We start from the raw sequence: 20255 nt of genomic DNA, 5'->3' as shown, positions 1-20255 counted from the left end.
CAAAGAACAGAGAGAGAACACTGGGGCTTCTTGAAATAAGCCCTGCTCCTGGACTTTGCAGCACCCAGGGGAAAAGCATGCCCAGGGCTGGATGCAGCCCCGCTTACCAGCTCATCAGCATCCGGGGCCTTTTTGACCATGTACCCACATGGATACGTCAGCAGCTGTGAGTAGCTGTGCAGGTCGATGAAGCATTTGAAATTCCCACGTTCTTGAATGAAATCTACCACCAGTTTCACCTCCACTTCTGAACTGGCGTGGGCTCCATGGTATACTTCGGAGCAAGGGTTGTCACTGGCTCCCTCTCCTGTGGGGGGTGGCCCAAGCAGAAACATTAACCCATAGGCTAAGGAAACAGAAATGCAGGATACTCTACCCAGAGGAGGGGGAGAAGGCATGGGCAGGCCATTGCTAGCTTCTCCCTGAGAATCTGGTCCATAGTGTGTGTAAATTGCAGGGAGGGTGTGGCAGTGGGGTGCTGGATCTGCCACACTTGAGCAGGAAAACTGGTAGGACTCCTCTAAATGGAGAGAGCTGACCTTGTATTGTATCACCAACAGTTGTCATAAATAATTAATATCATACCTGACAGTGAGTTGTCAATTAATAAGTATTCTAGATAATTAATATGAATACCAATTAATAATGAAAATGACTCCATTTATTCTGGTGTCAACTCATTCTCTTGGTTCAGATCTTAATGGCCAAGTGCTGCCAAAAATAATCTATTGTTGTGGCTAAAATCTCTTGATTATTTGACAGGTATTTAGAATTATTGCCTTCTGTATTACCTCACAATATAGGCCTCTAAGGTATCTGGTGTATGTGTGAAACCATCCCTGTTGTGACTTAACTTTGATGCCCTCAATTCCCACATTTGTATCAGCTCCTTTCCCACAGTCACATTATTTTTCCCCCAATGGTTTTTGTGCTATTTCTATGCAAGTAAGAGAATTAAAACCATTACATTAAAATATTACATTAAAACATTACATTAAAAACAAAACATCAGTACAGCTGAATAGTGAAAGAGAACTCTCAGGCTTTGAAATTCAAAAGTGAGTTTAGATCCTAATTCTTATCAACCATATGCTCTTGAGATGGTCTCTGAGCTTCAATTGTTTCATTTCAGATAAGAAAACTCACTCTCTAGGTCAGAAGAATAAATAATACATGGGAAGGTACCTGGCACATAGTTGGCACTATTGTGGGGATGATTTTTAAATAACTGGAACTCAGAACCCAGGACTCCTAATTCTCATTCTCTTTACATGACATCAAAGGGCTGAGGTTCTTATTTACACACCTAAGGGTAAACTGCTGTAGTTTAATCCTCACAATGTGATCTTGCCTGTTGGGGTAACGGTGCTAATTGCTCTCTTCTGAGTTGCCACCAACAGCCCTTCCACCCATCCGGTATTGCCCAGAAGCCGGGATGGCCAGGCTACAAAGCAGGCCCATGAATTTATATATCTAAGATAGAATAGTTTTTAAAATACTAGCATTCTCTCAGGAGGACAGGAATTGTTCAGCCATTCCCTTTCAAAATTACAAATAATAATAATAATAATAGTAAAATGATACATAGAGAGAATAAGGGACTTATCCAAGTTTCTCAATGAACCAGCAATGGAGCTAGCCTGGAAACCAGCTCCCTCACTGCCAGCTCAGAGGCCTGTGGACCAGGCTACCCAGGGGTAGCAGGATTTAAAAACTGTCTCCCCCACCTACCTGCAAAACTAACATTCCAATTTCTATTTGGATCGGTACCAACGCAGGAGCTTCCAGGATTTAGAGACCGTGTCTTCCTCCATAATCGGTTCGGAAAAATTCACCAAGGAAGGAACAACCTTCAGAGATGGGTCAGGGCACAGGAGAGGTGAAGGTTTTCCTTGGGGGCCTATGACGGAGATGGCACCGTAGATGGGACAAGCTGCCTGCAGCTCTGGAGGCAACTCCAGAGATCTGGAGGATCATCGGGGCTTCAGCCCTCACTAACTGCGGAGTCTCCTCTCATGCCCCAGAGAGAGGAGGCTTAGCCCTTCTGGCCCGGAGAAAAGGACCTCGCCAAAATGCCCTAATGGGACCCAGGCTGACACCATCTGAGTCCACTGAATAACTTCGGGCTTCGGTAAAAGTGGGACAAATGGACATTATGGGCCTCAGTGATCACTGATGTGATAGGAAGTGCACGGCAACTATTTTATCCTTGCCTAAAAAATTAACCTGACTCCAATCAAGCATCTAGATCTGACCACAAGTGAATAGGAAATACAGGAGATGAGGGAATAAATTAAATGGCATAGAACAAAGAAGCCATCAGGCAAATTCAGAATGTGACACATTCTACAGGACAATTTACTTGGTTTCTCCAACAATGAATGACATTTTAAAAGATATGTGGAGGGGTGGGGGTGGGTACCACTGTAAAATAAAAAAGCCTGCAGAGCCGTAACAACCAAATGCAGGTACAGACCTTATTTGGATTCTGATTTCAACAAACTGTCTCAAAAGACAGTTTAAAGATAATTAGGGATATCAGATGATATTAAAGAACTTCCATTAATTTTTTACAGTTGATAGTGGTATATTGTTTGTTGTTTTAATTATCATCAGCTAGAGATGAATACTAAAGAAGTTTTGAATGAAGTAACCTTATGTCTGGGATTTGCTTTAAAATACATCAGGAAAAATGTGTGGGAGGGAAAGAAATGAAAAGAAGATTGGTAAAGTGTTGATAATTGTTCAAGATCCATAATAGGGAGTTCATTAGACTATCCTCTCTAAGAAAAAAATATTCCCTAGTGACTCTCAGCTCAGAGAATGACTGGAAAATGAGACCCCAAGGAAGCTCCTAATGTGCACATTTTGTGGAAGTTTTCTCTAAGGTCATACAACTATTTAGTTGCAAAGCAAGGAATTCAACAAAAAAGTCTTAACTCCAAACCCAGCCTATTCTGTCAGTATTACTCACTTGAGTTTGTGTGTATACGTATCCATCAGGATTGGCCACAGTCAACAAGAAAATGTCCATTTTCTCCAAGATGGAGGTGATGGCTGGATCCTTCCCATAGTCAGATACAGTCTAAGCAGAGACAACGAGCTTGTCAGCTGTGCCCTGCAGGCTGGGTTGCTAGGTCTAAGTCCGTGTATCTTCCCCAGATGCCCAACTCCTAGAACAGCATCCACCCTCTGCAGCCTCCCTGCCACCCTCATAGGTGCAGCGCTCTGCAAAGCCCACAGAGCACTTCAAAACCTGGGGAAACATGGTTGCCTGATGACATCAACCTCACTGAGTCCTGGGCTGCCTTGTTTATTCATTCCTTCCAGGGCGCGGGAACAGGGGAGGGGAGAGCCGCCCATCATAACAGTTATTAGGAATCTGAGCAGCCCCCCTCCCCGTGCTAGGGGTAGGGAAGATGGATCCTCCACTTGCACCACCCCTCCTCCACCGGTGCTGGCTTAAAGTAGACTTTCCAGAGGGACATGGAGATAGCATGATGTCCCTGAGGGTCTGGGGGGCCTGAAAGGGACTAAAGGTAAAGCTTACCTGAGCTTTGCTACTGAGAAGGCCCTTCTCCCTTCCTGCGGGACTGACTATGGGTCAGTGTTTTAGGGCCACCTCTGCAGCTCATTAGCTTGCTTGCTGCTATGAATGCACTTTGTCATTTAGCCACAGTGGCCTGACTATGGGGCTCTGATCTTTTGCTTATCCAATCAGAAAAGGCACCCCCCAGCCTATCATGTCTGTGCATAGTGCCTTCCTATCTCGTCTCCAGGGTCTAGCTGTGTGGGACGCTGCAGGGCAACCTGGGCCCACCAGAATTCTGGGCTAATACAAGGCAACATGTCTTTCTTTACAGTCCAGATCACCGTGGCCTGTGAGATCCACTCCCGGGAATGGATACCTGAATTCAGCCAAATGGTCAGCTGCTGCCTGCCTTCTCCAGTGCTGAACTGTGGAAGGAAAAAGAGGCCAGAAAATGACCCTCCTGCCCGCCTGCGTCTCCGCTCACCTCTCCTCTCCTCTTCCCAGCTCGCCCCTATTCATTTAATCCATTTAAGATCATTCAGAGACCAAATGTCTGAGGGCACCATCCCTTTATCGGGCTTCTTCGTGACTAGGGAGCTTAATTTGCTGGCTGGCAGGGCCCAGTTGCAGCACTACAGCTCCAGGCAGCTTGAGCCACTCCAAGGTTGGAAGCAAATAGGAAGGGGAAACAATTGCTATTGTGAATTATAATGCCCGTGTGATTAGAGATACTATTATGCCTCTTGAAAGACCTCAAATGGCAGCCCAACAGAGAGAGACACAAAAGTGCATGAACCAGCCTGTTCTACTTGAGGCAATAAACGAAATCAGTTTTAAAATGAGGAATGGAGGGTTCACTATAGCTCTTTGTAAACAGTATGAAATGAATTCTGGCTGCTGCTTTTTAGTGTGGGGCCCCCTTGGGTCAGAGCTTGGTGCTAATGAAGTAAGGGTCTCCATCAGTTGGCAAATAATCTAAATTTATATAGATTATTTTACGGCAACAAGCTCAATGGCAGGTCTTCTCCCACTGGTAATTTCACCATTGCTATAAACCTGGGCTCCTCAGGGCCCGTATGGATTCAAGCGTTTGACAAATTCTAGGCACCATCACTTGTTCCATGGTTTGTATCTCCAAATTCCTTTTTATTCATTTGGCTGGATTATTTATGTAATTTATGTCACTGCCATAAATTCTCTACTTCTTTTGCCAATATAGACCTGAAATCTGTTAGAAATATCTGGAAATTAGGCTTTATGCAGCCAAGGATCATAGACTGGGCTTAAAACTACATCAACCCTAAAATCAGCTTCCTAGATTGCTTTTCCAATAAGGACCCCTAAAAAGCAAAATAGAATTTTTAGGCCCATCCCAATTTGTCTTCATATTTACAGAAGACGGGAATGGAGGGAAAAGACTGTGGCCAACCTGAGAGCTTTCTGGAACACTAACCGCCTCCCACCTCTTCCTGATTCTGCCTTTCAGCCAAAACTTGGAATGGGATGTGCTCCTACTAACTCCTCCCACATTAGGCAGAAGCAGGGGACCCTCTGTCAGACCAAATTCGAACCCGGGTAGATGTCTCCTCACCTCACCTTCCTCCCTAAAGTCAAGGAGGTCCTAAAAAGCTGCCTCTTTCAGAGGTGTGAGGGCGGAATCCTGGACACAAGGAACCAGGAGCGTGAGTCCAGTTGGGCCCTTCAAAGTGCATGGGGCCTCACCTTCAGTACATACATTGACCGGTTTTCAAATAAATGCCCAATCTTCACCCTGCTCGCCAAGTCAGGAAAATCTCTGGCAATGCTGTCTATCTCATGGTAAATCTGAACAGTGAAAAAGTAAACACAGGGGCATTTTAAAAATTTGTTCAGCTCTGGGTGGGTATATGTGAACGTTATCTTGTTGATCTTAATGATTTTTTACAGTCCCCTAACCTGGGGGTTGTCAATATTATCGGCATGGAATGCTTATTCTTAAGCAACTGCTTAAGAATCCATTTCTACAGTTTTCTAGAGAAAAACACATTTTATTTGTCCACAAAATTATAGTCCATTAAACTAGAGTAGAGAGACTTGTGCAGGTACTGCTCCAACAGTGTGGCCCTTTGCACTATACTAGGCTCAATAATCAGCAAGGGTCCCATTTAGCCAAGGTTCTTAAAAGCACTGCTCTTCAAACTTTTTTATCATTTTTTCCATCAGTTAAAAAAAAATTTCAGCATGCACCCTGAATATATATAATAACACACAAGTATATTATGTACATTATAAAACAAAAAATAGAAACAAAAATTGTTGCATTGCTCAATATCAAAAAAACAAACAACCCAATCCCAAAATGGGCAGAAGACCTAAACAGACATTTCTCCAAAGAAGATATACAGATTGCCAACAAACACATGAAAGAATGCTCAACATCATTAATCATTAGAGAAATGCAAATCAAAACTACAGTGAGGTATCACCTCACACCGGTCAGAATGGCCATCGTCAAAAAATCTAGAAACAATAAATGATGGAGAGGGTATGGAGAAAAGGGGACCCTCTTGCACTGTTGGTGGGAATGTAAATTGATACAGCCACTATGGAGAACAGTATGGAGGTTCCTTAAAAAACTAAAAATAGAACTACCATATGACCCAGCAATCCCACTGCTGGGCATATACCCTGAGAAAACCATAATTCAAAAAGAGTCATGTACCACAATGTTCACTGCAGCTCTATTTACAATAGCCAGGACATGGAAGCAACCTAAGTGTCCATCAACAGATGAATGGATAAAGAAGATGTGGCACATATATACAATGGAATATTAGTCAGCCATAAAAAGAAATGAAATCGAGTTATTTGTAGTGAGGTGGATGGACCTAAAGTCTGTCATACAGAGCGAAGTAAGTCTGAAAGAGAAAAACAAATACCGTACGCTAACACATATAAATGGAATCTAAAAAAAAAAAAAAAAAGGTCATGAAGAACCTAGGGGCAAGACAGGAATAAAGATGCAGACCTACTAGAGAATGGACTTGAGGACACGGGGAGGGGGAAGGGTAAGCTGGGATAAAGTGAGAGAGTGGCATGGACATATATACACTACCAAATGTAAAATAGACAGCTAGTGGGAAGCAGCCGCATAGCACAGGGAGATCAGCTCGGTGCTTTATGACCACCTAGAGGGGTGGGATAGGGAGGGTGGGAGGGAGGGAGACGCAAGAGGGAAGAGATATGGGGATATATGTATATGTATAACTGATTCACTTTGTTATAAAGCAGAAACTAATACACAATTGTAAAGCAATTATACTCCAATAAAGATGTTAAAAAAAATTGTTGCATTAACAATAAATACAGGACTTTCATGGTGGCGCAGTGGTTAAGAATCCGCCTGCCAATGCAGGGGACACAGGTTCGAGCCCTGGTCTGGGAAGATCCCACATGCTGCGGAGCAACTAAGCCCATGTGCCACAACTACTGAGCCTGCGCTCTAGAGCCCGCAAGCTACAACTGCTGAGCCCACGTGCTGCAACTACTGAAGCCCACACACCTAGAGCCCGTGCTCCACAGCAAGAGAAGCCACCGCAATGAGAAGCCCACGCACCGCAACAAAGTGTAACCCCCTCTCACCACAACTAGAGAAAGCCCACGCACAGCAACAAAGTCCCAATGCAGCCAAAAATAAAAAAATAAATTTATTTTAAAAATAATAATAAATACAAATATATGTAGAAATATAAATAGAAGTTGCAATAGTTTATTTCTCCATCCCAGTGGGCCATCTTGCTTACACCCTGCCATACAAGCACCCCACTTTGGAAATGATTCTTCAAAGGCTTTGAGAGGGCACGTGAAGAGCTGTATAAATCATGGCTACAAATGCTTCCACTTGCTTTCAGTAAAAAAAAAAAAAGTTTGATTTAAATGGAGTTCATCCATCTTAGTTGTTCAAACCTTTTGAGGGTTGAAATAAGGAAATAAACAAATTTCTGTTTAGACCTTAAAATTGAAAGAAGGAGCTTTACCAAGAACGAAAATGTGCAATCAATATAGAATAAAATCAAGCTTAAAGGATTTATCAGACTTGCAACCATTACGGCAGATTGAGCAGAAGCAAGAAACTACCTCCCAAATATATAGGCAATCCAGATAAAATACAATGAAAATGAGTCACAGCCAAATTTAAAAGCCAAAAAAAGGAAAAATTGTGGGTGCCAGAAATGAAGAGGGAACAAGCTAACACAGTAAAGGGCAGAAGATGAAGCCCCAGGACCAGATATCTACCTTAGGCACCGAGAGTTTACAGCAACCAGGAATAGGAGCAGAGGGCAATGGACCCTGCCTGGGGCAAGGAGCTGGAACTTGAGAGCTGGGAATTGGTAATTATGGCCATGCAAAGGGCCTGGAAACTCTACCCACTGACCCTAGAACGTCAGATGCCTGCCCTGCGTCATGAGAGGAAAGAGAGTCACCCAGGAAAAGTTAAAACACCAAGCTGTGTCCAGATGAGGGGTGCAAATTCACACTGCCAACATCAGGGGAAAACTTACCCACAAAACTAACAACAATAACAGCAACCACAACAATACACACAAAGGATCTGAAACTAGAAACCCTGGCAGAGACAAACATGAAATTCCCTTTAGAGACCTAAGAAGGCCCAAGTGATTGTGGAATATGAGCTCTTAAAAGCTGTTTTTAAAAAGAACTGAATATGAACAAGTCAGAAGGGAGATGGTACACCAACCCACAGCAAAAGGCCTTGCAGGGAACGATAGATGGCTGTAAGCCAGATGACAGTGATACCTAAAGCCAGAGAACAAAAGTGAGTGGATGGGAAAGAGAGGCTCCTGCAGCAGGCAGGTGAGGGGATGGAGTTTCCAGAATCTGGGGTGACATTTGCCACTGGTTAGCTCAGCTAGGGAGTGCCCCATGTTAATGAGGCTAACGTCATGGGTTTGATCCCTGTGTGGGCCCTTAGCTCTGCTTTCGTCCATGGCCCTGGACTGAACTCCTAACTTTATCCAGGTGTTTTGCAGCTGTATGTCATTGGTCACAAGAGGGATCAAGGGGCAGTGCGGCTGGAAGTGTACACATTAAACAAAGCTACTGACAATCCTGGGAAAGAAGGAGAAATATTTGGTCAAGCTTTGAAAAAAACCTCATCTAGAAGAAAAATAATTCAAAGTATATGCCTCATGAAAAGCATGCCAAGAACTCTATCTTTGGATATAAAGAACAACATATATTCAGCTATAGGAAGGAGAATACCAATTTAGATTTGGGGTGTGTTCCTGAGTTAGTAGAGAGTTTCCAGACTAAGGAAGAAGACATTGAGGGACCTAAGAAAACCGTATGCTATGTGATTCAGTTCCATTCCAGACCTTCTTGGTTCCTCAAATTCCAATATCATATAAAATTCTTCTGCTCTAAATTTCTCATTTGAAGGGTTGGCTTACCTTGAAAGTCAGTAATCTATATAAGTGATTTCTAACTAAACACAGCACCAAAACACATTATGGAATAAATATATGTTATAAGTAGTCATGATAAATGAGTGGAAATATTTGGTTAACCTTGGAAATAATCACTTGTCTATTTGCCTGGGATAAGAAACACTTTAATCTGAGTGAATAAAATACAGGGATTCTGGTGGGGTATAAGAAGGTTGAATTACAAGGACTGGAAATGATTGCAATTATTTCATGGTGTTCTTTGAGGGGTTGCTTAAGAAAAGAACAATGCACATGGGAGAAAATGTTCAGTTTGGGTTTCACTATGCTCTTAGGTGTTGGTGGGAGATAAACAAAGAATTAGAAAAGAATTGAAACATGGATAACTAATAAGAACCTGCTGTATAAAAAGATAAATAAAATTCTAAAATTAAAAAAAAAAAAAGAAAAGAATTGAAGTGTACACATTTTAACCCCTCATTGTAGGGGTATTGTGTTAGGGACTAATACCTCCTGGAAGTAAGGAAAGGGGTTACAAAACCCAAAAGGCCAATGACCTTAATCTTAACCTGCTCTGAAATACTTACAGCTTCCAGGGAATGATAGGCTCTATAGTTGAAGTTATTACTGCTCCGTTCTTGACCTTCATTGTATTGCATTTCCTCAACTTCATTATCTAAAAGGGCCTAAAACAGACATGGCAACATTACAAAGTGATCCTTTGGGCATGGAGCTTCATGCTGGTTCCACCATATCTTGGGACATGTGCTGGCCAAGATGGCAGCACCCTTGGCACACATATCAAGAAGCACAAATGTCAAGGTGTAAAAGGGGGTCTGATTTCTTCCACATATCTATATAATCTTACTTCTTGGAGCCCAATATACAACACCTCATTCAAAACCTACTTACTTCCTGGAAGCAACATATGTGCTATTTGGTTATTCTATACCACAAATTCTCTAGACATCAGTCTGCATCTGGTATCCAGTGCCTCTGAAATACCCAGCTTGGGAAACCATTCAGAAACAAAGAAATTCTTACAACCACTCATACTTTGAAGGTTCCTGGCAGATGTCTGTGACATGTGAGGATGATTAATAAGCTCACAGCTGCTCACACCATCAGGAAACTCCTGGGCCAAATCACCAATTAGTCCACAACCCACCTCAGTGAAGGAGAGAACATGAGCCAGACACTGCCCTGCTGTTCAAATACAGCTCATGAAGCTGTTGTCTGGCTTAGGCAGTGATGTTCCCTCTGCTGGGGGCTGCTGGTGACATTCTCCTTTTCTCAAAGGATGCTTTTTTTTGGCCGCACCGCACAGCACACGGGATCTTAGTTCCCCGACCAGGGATCGAACCCATGTCCCCTGCAGTGGAAGTGTGGGGTCCTAACCACTGGACCGCCGGGGAATTCCCAGAGGATGCTTTTTATGACTGATCTTCAGCACCTCCCCACCGGTGCCCCACCTTCTACCCACCATACACTCTGTTCTTCCCTCCTGACTTCAAATAAGAAAAGGGAGAGGGACTTAATACTTGTGGGGCATCTATGACATACCCGGCACTGTTAGACATTTTATGTACATTTAGCCACTTAATCTTCTCAATAAATCGTATGAAGTAGGTATAACTATTACCATTTTACTGATGAAGAAACAGAGTCTCAAGAGGTTAACAGCTTGTCCAAAGTCACACAGCTAGCAGTTAGCAAAATCAGGATTTGGAACCAGATCTGGCTGGTTTCCTAACCCATGTATGCCCTTTCTAGTACAACATGTTCCTCTAACAAGTCACTGCACTTTACTTCCATATACCTCAATGTCTTCATCTTTTAAATGGAGAAGAATAAGACCAGAACTTGAAAATGTCTCAAGTCCACTCTGGCTGCTTGGTCCTATGCAAGACCAGTGAGGGACCTTGGCCTATCCACCTGCAGGTCTTCAACAGTCACCAAGTACTCTAAGCCCTGGGACTTCAGGAAGGATTTGACTGGCTGCAGACTGACAGAAGGGAACAGGACATCCACAGGATGACTAAAGGTAGAGGGAGATTTCTAGAAGTTGAGCTGAAGAGAAAAGAAGTAAAACCAGGTTAATGGATCGTTCAGGTAAAAGGCACAACGAGCTCATTCTTCTAGAACAACCGCCAAAAGCCTTGGTGATCCCTGAGGGGTTGGATTCTGCACAAGGGCAAACTCTGCCATTTCATAATTTTATCTGGTCAGGTCTGCCCGGCAGGCAATACCTGGCAAAGCCCAAGAAGTAATAAGTCAATGCAGATAGAAAGATGGAGCCCACTGCTGAGGCCTCTCATCTCCCTGGACAGCACTGCTGTGATCTACAGCACTTCTCCCCCACCAACCCTCTCAATTGTATAAAGGCATGTTGACTAATACAGGATTATACACAGAAACTCTTCAGGAATAACAATGCCAGTGCTGCAAGAGTCTTCTCCCACTAAAGTTAATTGATACCCAAGAGAAGAACTAGGTACCTTAAAGTTGTCTGAATTCACTAGCTGACTTAGTTTGCTGATCTCATCTCCATTTCTGACATTAATCCTGAAAACTTGGTCCCTGGAGAAAGGAAAAAAAAGCAAAAGATAATGGTGAGCTTTCAGCTGGCAAATAAACCCCAGGCCTACTATCCCAGACATAACTGGGCCGAATGAGAGGAAATGGTCTAGTCTTTGGTTATAATGTATAGCCATTAAAAATAAGACTACGTGGCAAATATGAAAAAGTGCTTATGGTATAACTTTAAGGGAAATATTAAGTGAAAGAGCAGGACACAAAATTGTATGTATGCCATGATTGCAAGTATGGAAAAAGCAGATGCATTGGAAGAAAAACAGACAACGGAAATACAGCAAATGCTGACAGTGCTTATGTTCGGGTCATGGGATTATGGATGACTTACTTTTTTCCCCTCGTATCTGTTTTCTGTAATGTGGTCATATTACTTTATAATGAAAAACATATATATTTTGCAGAAAGGAATGTTCCTGAGTTACACGCAAAGCTAACTCAAGACATAAAGAAGCACTTCTTCACTGTCAGGGTCTAGGACTGAAACTCTGGCTGAATGTCCCTGCTGGAAAGAGCTAGAAAAGAGAATAGACCTTCCATCCTTGGAGGGTTAGTTATTTTTCCTCTTAGCAAAGGGGAGAGGCTGGGTGCTCTCCCAGGCCCTTCCAGCTCCAGAACCCTATACAAATGCATGGTGCTGGGGCTGAACTCGGGATTCATCCTCCCTATGGGGCCCTGATAGGGACCAGAAGGGAGCCGGCCAGTCCCGAGTCCCCCTTTGTTGTTTGTCCCGCACTTGTTTCCTATACACCATTTAGCTCCCGCAGCAGCAGCAGGGGTAGAGGCCCCTGAAGTCCTGTGTGTGGGTGGGAGAAGGCCAAGCCTGAAAAGCTGCCTTTGTGCTCTGGGCCGGCTCAGAAAGCCAGGGGAGCCATTAGGCCGTTGCTAGGTGACGGCCGGAATGAATCCACACTCAACGCTGTCACATGCGTCATCCCTTTGACACAAACGAATGCGGGAAAAGCTGCTGGAGAGGGCTGTGGGCTGAAGGACCTGTTGACAGAGAAAATGGTTCTGTCACAGGGAGCTAAACGTGCAGCCACATGTGGCAGATCAGCATCTCCTCATCAGAAAACTGGCTCAATCCGGATGGACTCTCAGAGTTTAACTTTGTTCTGGGAGCTTCTGGGGGATCTCCGTGGGGTCTAGGCTAGCATCAAGGAGGCAAGGTCCACTGCAGAGTTGCTTCTGTTGCAGGTGGCAGGTCTGGAGGAAACGCCATTGATGAAGCCTCACTTTCTCCCAGCTCATCCGGTCTCCACAGGGTTCTGGGAGGTGGGCAGCCAACTGCATCCCATGGGAGCTGCTGAGGCCATGGTGGAGAAGCCACTGGCTGGCGGGTCTCAGCGTGAACCCAACAGCCTTGCTAGATGTTGGACTGCAGCCCTGCAAAGATGGGGAATCAAACCACCATTTCCCTGACACAGGCAAGCAGCCTTGCAAAAGAAACAGGTTGAAAACAGAAGAGAAATCCTTCCTCCTGGCTGAGTACCAGGACCCATCTGCAGAACTCATGCTCTGTCACAACTCACCCTCAATACCCCAGAAAAAGGGGCGTCTTAAAAATGGGTGTTCTGGAAAGTGCCTGTGCATTGGCATCTCTGTTAGCAAAATGAGGCATCGGTAAAATACAGCACTGACTTGAGTAATCACAAAGAGAAAGAGGAGAGAGAAGGAACAGGAAGAGGAAAAAAAAGAGAAACATAAGAATAAGGAGCTCTTAAGAGTATGAAAATCATGTTACACATTCATCCACAGCATGTGTTTTAATTCTCCCAAAGTGATAACTTCACAACAGAACTTTCATACTCCTGGGCACTGTTCATGATAAGGGAACACAGTGAACCTAACTGGCCCGGATGATGATTAAAACCACAGTGCATTTCATCATGTCCTAATTAGCCCAGCTCCAAAGGATAAAGACACATCTGCAGCATGCAGAGAGACAGGGCGGAAAGGCTGGTGCAGAATGGAGTCTTTCCCCATCTGTCTCTCCTCCACCTCTCCCTCCTACACATTCTTGGCTCCAGCCTCACTGAAATTCCGAATTCACCACATACTTTGCCCTTCTATGCCTTTGCACATGCTGTTCCCTCTGCCTGGATGTCCAGCCCTTTTCTTTACCTGCCTAGCCAATCTGCCACCCAGGCTTTAGGACCAATTCCCATCACCCACGAGGTTTTCCCCAACCAGAGAAGACAACATTAGCGACAGTCTTCAGATGGTGCTAAAAGCTGGCAGGGCATGGGGAGAATCTTATATTATTCTCATGAACATAAGCCCATCAATATCTAGAAACAGAGAGAACATAAGTGGGTGCCAGGTGAAGGGCAGCCTTTCTCTTGCCCTCACTGTCCTTGTCTCTATTTGGAAAATGCCTTCCTGAGAGCGTGGGTGGCAGAACACAACCTATCTCCACCATCTGGAAATCTTTTCACAGACCTTAAGCTCTTTCTGAAGATGGAAGATTGGCCTGGGAAGGGGGACATGTTGAGGTTTGCAGGTTGCCATGTTCCCCCCTCCTACTCCACACAGGTAGGTGCTCCTACAGCTCTTCTTAACTCTGGTACTCTCCAATACCCAGGGCTGGCCAGCTGCTACCACGCAATGGCTAGTGATCCACTCTCAGTCACCCTCACATGTGTCCCATGTTCTGGACAGTCAATAGTCACCTTGGTGCTGAGCTTCTGTCTCTCCCCCTTTTACCATGTGGGCAGCCAAGTGGCCTGTTCTTTGTGCCTTTCTCACCTGCATCCCCAGCCAGGCTTAGAAGCCACCACAAGAGATGATTTCACAGAACTCTTAAATGCCAACCAGTTACTGCTGATGTTACAAGTTCTGCAACTACTTCCTGTTCTATGCTTGCTGTGCACCTTTAGGCATCCTGGTCACCATCCTATCCTTAAGATGAGTGAAGCCCAGGACAGAAGACACCAGCAGAGTGAGAGAGACTGGGGAGGTAGGCGAGTTAGATGAAATGAACAGAGACTGGGGGGTGCGGTGGGGGGAGAAACCATCATCTTCATCTGCATCAGCACTGTTCCCCCTCCAAGCCAACCTGCTTCCTGGCTTCCCAACCACTTGAATGCTCAGAGGCCAGCTTCCCCTTGCTCTAAATGTTCACCAAGCTGGCTGCCTAGGCCGTGTCTGTGGACCTCAGGAAGAATTCCTCCACCTTTGCTGGGTTCCCTACTATGAGGCAAGAACAGATTTGGGGGTAAGGATGACACTATTGGTTATAGCCATCTGCAATTCGCTCAGGCACACAGCCCTTTCTGTGCAAGCGCCTATGGTGAGCACTCCAGAGCTCAGCCAAGAAGCCTCAACCCAGGTGTCCGCTGCATTATAAGAGAAGTCTGAATCCTGAGAAAGAAAGATTTTTCAGCCACGTGAATAGGAGCAGCGAGAGCCTGAGAGCTCTATGCATCAGCCCACATGGCAGCAAGGGTAGTTATTACACACTTACTGCTGAGCTGCCTGTGGAAAAATCTCCTTCCCTGACCACCTGCTATGCCTAAACCCTCTGAGCCATTTGGCAGTAGAGACCAGGTGTGAACGGAAGTCATCGCCATAAAAATTACTCAATCACATATAAGTAATTACCTCAATAAACAATCCCAAAGTCCCTTTAGCCAGATAGTATAATGGAGAGTAAACTAACAGATATAGACAGATCAGTGAGATACAGGATTCTATCTGGAGATTAACTTGTGTTATAACAAAAGCATATGGGTTTTGCTCCAACTCCCCTGCTTACCAGCCAAGTGGCCTTGGCCAGGATTCTTAACCTTTTTTTTTTTTAATAGATTTTTATTGGAGTATAATTGCTCCACAGTACTGTGTTCGTTTCTGTTGTACAACAGAGTGAATCAGCCATATGCATACATATATCTCCATATCCCCTCCCTCTTGCATCTCCCTCCCACCCTCCCTATCCCACCCCTCTAGGTCGTCGCAAAGCACCGAGCTGATCTCCCTGTGCTATGCAGCAGCTTCCCACTAGCTAGCTATTTTACATTTGGTAGTGTATATATGTCGCTGCTACTCTCACTTCGCCTCAGCTTCGCCCTCCCCCTCTGTGTCCTCAAGTCAATTCTCTATGTCTACATCTTTACTCCTGCCCTGCCCATAGGTTCATCAGTACCATTTTTCTTTTTTTTAGATTCCATATATATATGTGTTAGCATACGGTATTTGTTTTTCTCTGACTTACTTCACTCTGTATGACAGACTCCAGGTCCATCCACCTCACTACAAATAACTCAATTTCATTTCTGTTTATGGCTGAGTAATATTCCATTGTATGTATGTGCCACATCTTCTTTATCCATTCATCTGTTGATGGACATTTAGGTTGCTTCCATGTCCTGGCTATTGTAAATAGTGCTGCAATGAACATTGTGGTACATGTCTCTTTTTGAATTACTGTTTTCTCAGGGTAGATGCCCAGGAGTTGGATTGCTGGATCATATGGTAGTTCTATTTTTAGTTTTTTAAGGAACCTCCATACTGTTCTCCATAGTGGTTGTATCAATTTACATTCCCACCAACAGTGCAGGAGGGTTCCTTTTTCACCACACCCTTTCCAGCATTAATTGTTTCTAGATTTTCTGATAATGGCCATTTTGACGGGTGGGAGGTGATACCTCATTGTAGTTTTGATTTGTATTTCTCTAATAATTAGTGATGTTGAGCATCTTTTCATGAGTCTCTTGGCCATCTGTATGTCTTCTTTGGTGAAATGTCTACTTAGTCCTTCCGCCCATTTTTTTACTGGATTATTTTTTTTTTTGATATTGAGCACCATGAGCTGTTTGTATATTTTGGAGATTAATCCTTTGTCCATTGTTTCACGTGCAGATATTTTCTCCCATTCTGAGAGATGTCTTTTCGTCTTGTTTATGGTTTCCTTTGTTGTGAAAAAGCTTTTAAGTTTCATTAGGTCCCACTTGTTTATTTTTGTTTTTATTTTCATTACTCTAGGAGGAGGGTCAAAAAAGATCTTGCCGTGGTTTATGTCAAAGAGTGTTTTTCCTATGTTTTCCTCTAAGAGTTTTATAGTGTCTGGTCTTACATTTAGGTCTTTAATCCATTTGGAGTTTATTTTTGTGTATGGTGTTAGGTAGTGTTCTGATTTCATTCTTTTACATGTAGCTGTCCAGTTTTCCCAGCACCATTTATTGAAGAGGCTGTCTTTTCTCCATTGCATGTTCTCACCTCCTTTGTTGTAAATTAGGTGACCATATGTGTGTGGGTCTATCTCTGGGCTTTCTATCCTGTACCATTGATCTATATTTCTGTTTTTGTGCCAGTACCATACTGTCTCGATTACTGTAGCTTTGTAGTATAGTTTGAAGTCAGGGAACCTGATTCCTCCAGCTCCGTTTTTCTTTCTCAAGATTGCTTTGGCTATTTGGGGTCTTTTGTGTTTCCATGAGTTGTAAAATTTTTTCTTCTAATTCTGTGAAGAATGCCATTGGTAGCTTGATAGGGATTGCATTGAATCTCTAGATTGCTTTGGGTAGTAAAATCATTTTCACAATATTGATTCTTCCAATCCAAGAACATGGTATATTTCTCCATCTGTTTATGTCATCTTTGATTTCTTTCATCAGTGTTTTATAGTTTTCTGAGTACAAGTCTTTCACCTCCTTATGTAGGTTTATTCCTAGGTATTTTATTCTTTTTGTTGTGATGGTAAATGGGATTGTTTCCTCGATTTCTCTTTCTGATTTTTTGCTGTAAGTGTATAGGAATGCCAGAGATTTCTGTGTATTAATTTTGTATCCTGCAAGCTTACCAAATTCATTGATTAGTTCTAGTAGTTTTCTGGTGGCATCTTTAGGATTCTCTATGTATAGTATCATGTCATCTGCAAACAGTTACAGTTTTACTTCTTCTTTTCCAATTTGTATTCCTTTTATTTCTTTTTCTTCTCCAATTGCCATGGCTAGGACCTCCAAAACTATGTTTAATAATAGTGGCGAGAGACATCCTTGTCTTGTTCCTGATCTTAGTGGAAATGCTTTCAGCTTTTCACCACTGAGTATGATGTTTGCTGTGGGTTTGTCATATATGGCCTTTATCATGTTGAGGTAGGTTCCCTCTATGCCCATTTTCTGGAGAGTTTTTATCATAAATGGGTGTTGAATTTTGTCAAAAGCTTTTTCTGCATCTATTGAGATGATCATATGGTTTTTATTCCTTAATTTGTTAATATAGTGTATCACACTGATTGATTTGCATATACTGAAGAATCCTTGCCTCCCTGGGATAAATCCCACTTGATCATGGTGTATGATCCTTTTAATATGTTGTTGGATTCTGTTTGCTAGTATTTTGTTCAGGATTTTTGCATCTATGTTCATCAGTGATATCGATCTATAATTTTCTTTTTTTGTGATATCTTTTTCTGGCTTTGGTATCAGGGTGATGGTGGCTTCATAGAATGAATTTGGGAGTGCTCCTCCCTCTGCAATTTTTTGGAAGAGTTTGAGAAGGATCAGTGTTAGCTCTTCTCTAAATGTTTGGTAGAATTCGCCTGTGAAGCCATCTGGTCCTGGACTTTTGCTTGTTGGAAGATTTTTAATTACAGTTTCCATTTCATTACTTGTGATAGGTCTGTTTATATTTTCTAATTCTTCCTGGTTCAGTCTTGGAAAATTGTACCTTTCCAAGAATTTGTCCATTTCTTCGTGGTTGTCCATTTTATTGGCATATAAAAATATATGGCATATAGTTGTTTGTAGTAGTCTCTTATAATCCTTTGTATTTCTGTGGTGTCAGCTGTGATTTCTCCTTTTTCATTTCTAATTTTATTGATTTGCGTCCTCTCCCTTTTTTTCCTGATGAGTCTGGCTAAGGGTTTATCAATTTTGTTTATCTTCTCAAAGAACCAGCTTTTAGTTTTATTGATCTTTGTTATTGTTTTCTTCATTTCTTTTTCATTTATTTCTGCTCTGATCTTTATTTCCTTCCTTCTACTGACTTTGGGTTTTCTTTGTTCTTCTTTCTCTACTTGCTTTAGGTGTAGGGTTAGATTGTTTATTTGAGATTTTTCTTGTTTCCTGAGGTGAGATTGAATTGCTATAAACTTCCCTCTTAGAACTGCTTTTGCTGCATCCCATAGGTTTTGGGTCATCGTGTTTTCATTGTCATTTGTTTCTATGTATTTTTTTATTTCTTCTTTGATTTCTTCAGTGATCTCTTGGTTATTTAGTAGTGCACTGTTTAGCCTCCATGTATCTGTGTTTTTTTCAGTTTTCTTCCTGTAATTGATTTCCAATCTCATAGCATTGTTGCCAGAAAAGATGCTTGACACGATTTCAATTTTCTTAAATTTTCTGAGGCTTGATTTGTGACCCAAGATGTGATCTATCCTGGAGAATGTTCCATGTGCACTTGAGAAGAAAGTGTATTCTGCCACTTTCAGGTGGAATGTTCTATAAATATCAATTAAATCTGTCTGGTCTATTATGTCATTTAAAGCTTGTGTTTCCTTATTTATTTTCTGTTTGGATGATCTGTCCATTGGTGTAAGTGGGGTGTTAAAGTCCCCTACTATTATTGTGTTACTGTCAATTTCCCCTTTCATGGTTGTTAGCATTTGCCTTATATATTGAGGTACTCCTACGTTGGGTGCATAAACATTTATAATTGTTACATCTTCTTGGATTGATCCCTTGATCATTTTATAGTGTCCTTCCTTACCTCTTGTAAGGTCTTTATTTTAAGGTCTATTTTATCTGATACAAGTATTGCTACTCCAGCTTTCTTTTGATTTCCATTTGTATGGAATATCTTTTTCCATCCCCTCAGTTTCAGTCTGTATGTATCCCTAGGTCTGAAGTGGTTCTCTTGTAGACAGCATATATATGGGTCTTGTTTTTGTATCCATTCAGCCAGTCTGTGTCTTTTGGTTGGGGCATTTAATCCATTTACATTCAAGGTTATTATCGATATGTATGTTCCTATTACCGTTTTCTTAATTGTTTTGGGATTGTTTTTGTGGGTCTTTTTCTTCTCTTGTGTTTCCCGCCTAGAGAAGTTTCTTTAGCATTTGTTGTAAAGCTGGTTTGGTCGTGCTGAATTCTCTTAGGTTTTGCTTGTCTGAAAAGCTTTTGATTTCTCCATCAAATCTGAATGAGATCCTTGCTGGGTAGAGTAATCTTGGTTGTAGGTTTTTCTCTTTCGTCACTTTAAGTATATCTTGTCAATCCATTCTGGCCTGCAGAGTTTCTGCTGAAAAATCAGCTGATAACCTTATGGGGATTCCTTTGTATGTTATTTTTCATTTTTCCCTTGCTGCTTTTAATATTTTTTCTTTGAATTTAATTTTTGTGAGTTTGATTAACATGTGTCTTGGTGTGTTTCTCCTAGGGTTTATCCTGTATGGGACTCTCTTTGTTTCCTGGACTTGGGTGACTATTTCCCTTCCCATGTTAGGGAAGTTTTTCACTATAATCTCTTCAAATATTTTCTCAGACCCTTTTTTCTTCTTCTTCTTCTGGGACCCCTATAATTTGAATGTTGGTGCGTTTAGTGTTGTCCCAGAGGTCTCTGAGATTGTCTTCAATTCTTTTCATTCTTTTTTCTTTATTCTGCTCCTCAGCAGTTATTTCCACCATTATGTCTTCCAGCTCACTTATTTGTTCTTCTGCCTCAGTTATTCTGTTATTGATTCCTTC

The 20255-nt window shown here is 42.5% G+C and overlaps 1 protein-coding gene across 1 annotated transcript in view; it reads right to left on the bottom strand.

Annotated features, from left to right (window-relative positions):
* The window catches only part of CPA4 (carboxypeptidase A4), a 32824-nt gene that overhangs the window by 8130 nt on the left and 4439 nt on the right, over positions 1-20255 (bottom strand). The window contains 9 exon segments of the mRNA XM_082473194.1: positions 108-307; positions 1732-1822; positions 2975-3085; positions 3862-3957; positions 5255-5356; positions 9564-9662; positions 10912-11034; positions 11038-11046; positions 11475-11556. Of these exon segments, the coding sequence (XP_082329320.1) occupies positions 108-307; positions 1732-1822; positions 2975-3085; positions 3862-3957; positions 5255-5356; positions 9564-9662; positions 10912-11034; positions 11038-11046; positions 11475-11556 (913 nt within the window).

Source organism: Balaenoptera physalus (assembly GCF_965194825.1).
Source record: "Balaenoptera physalus genome assembly, chromosome: 8".
NCBI classification, from domain to species: Eukaryota; Metazoa; Chordata; class Mammalia; order Artiodactyla; family Balaenopteridae; genus Balaenoptera; species Balaenoptera physalus.
The sequence above is the reverse complement of the archived record's forward strand: the minus strand, read 5'-3'. Positions and strand labels throughout refer to the sequence as shown.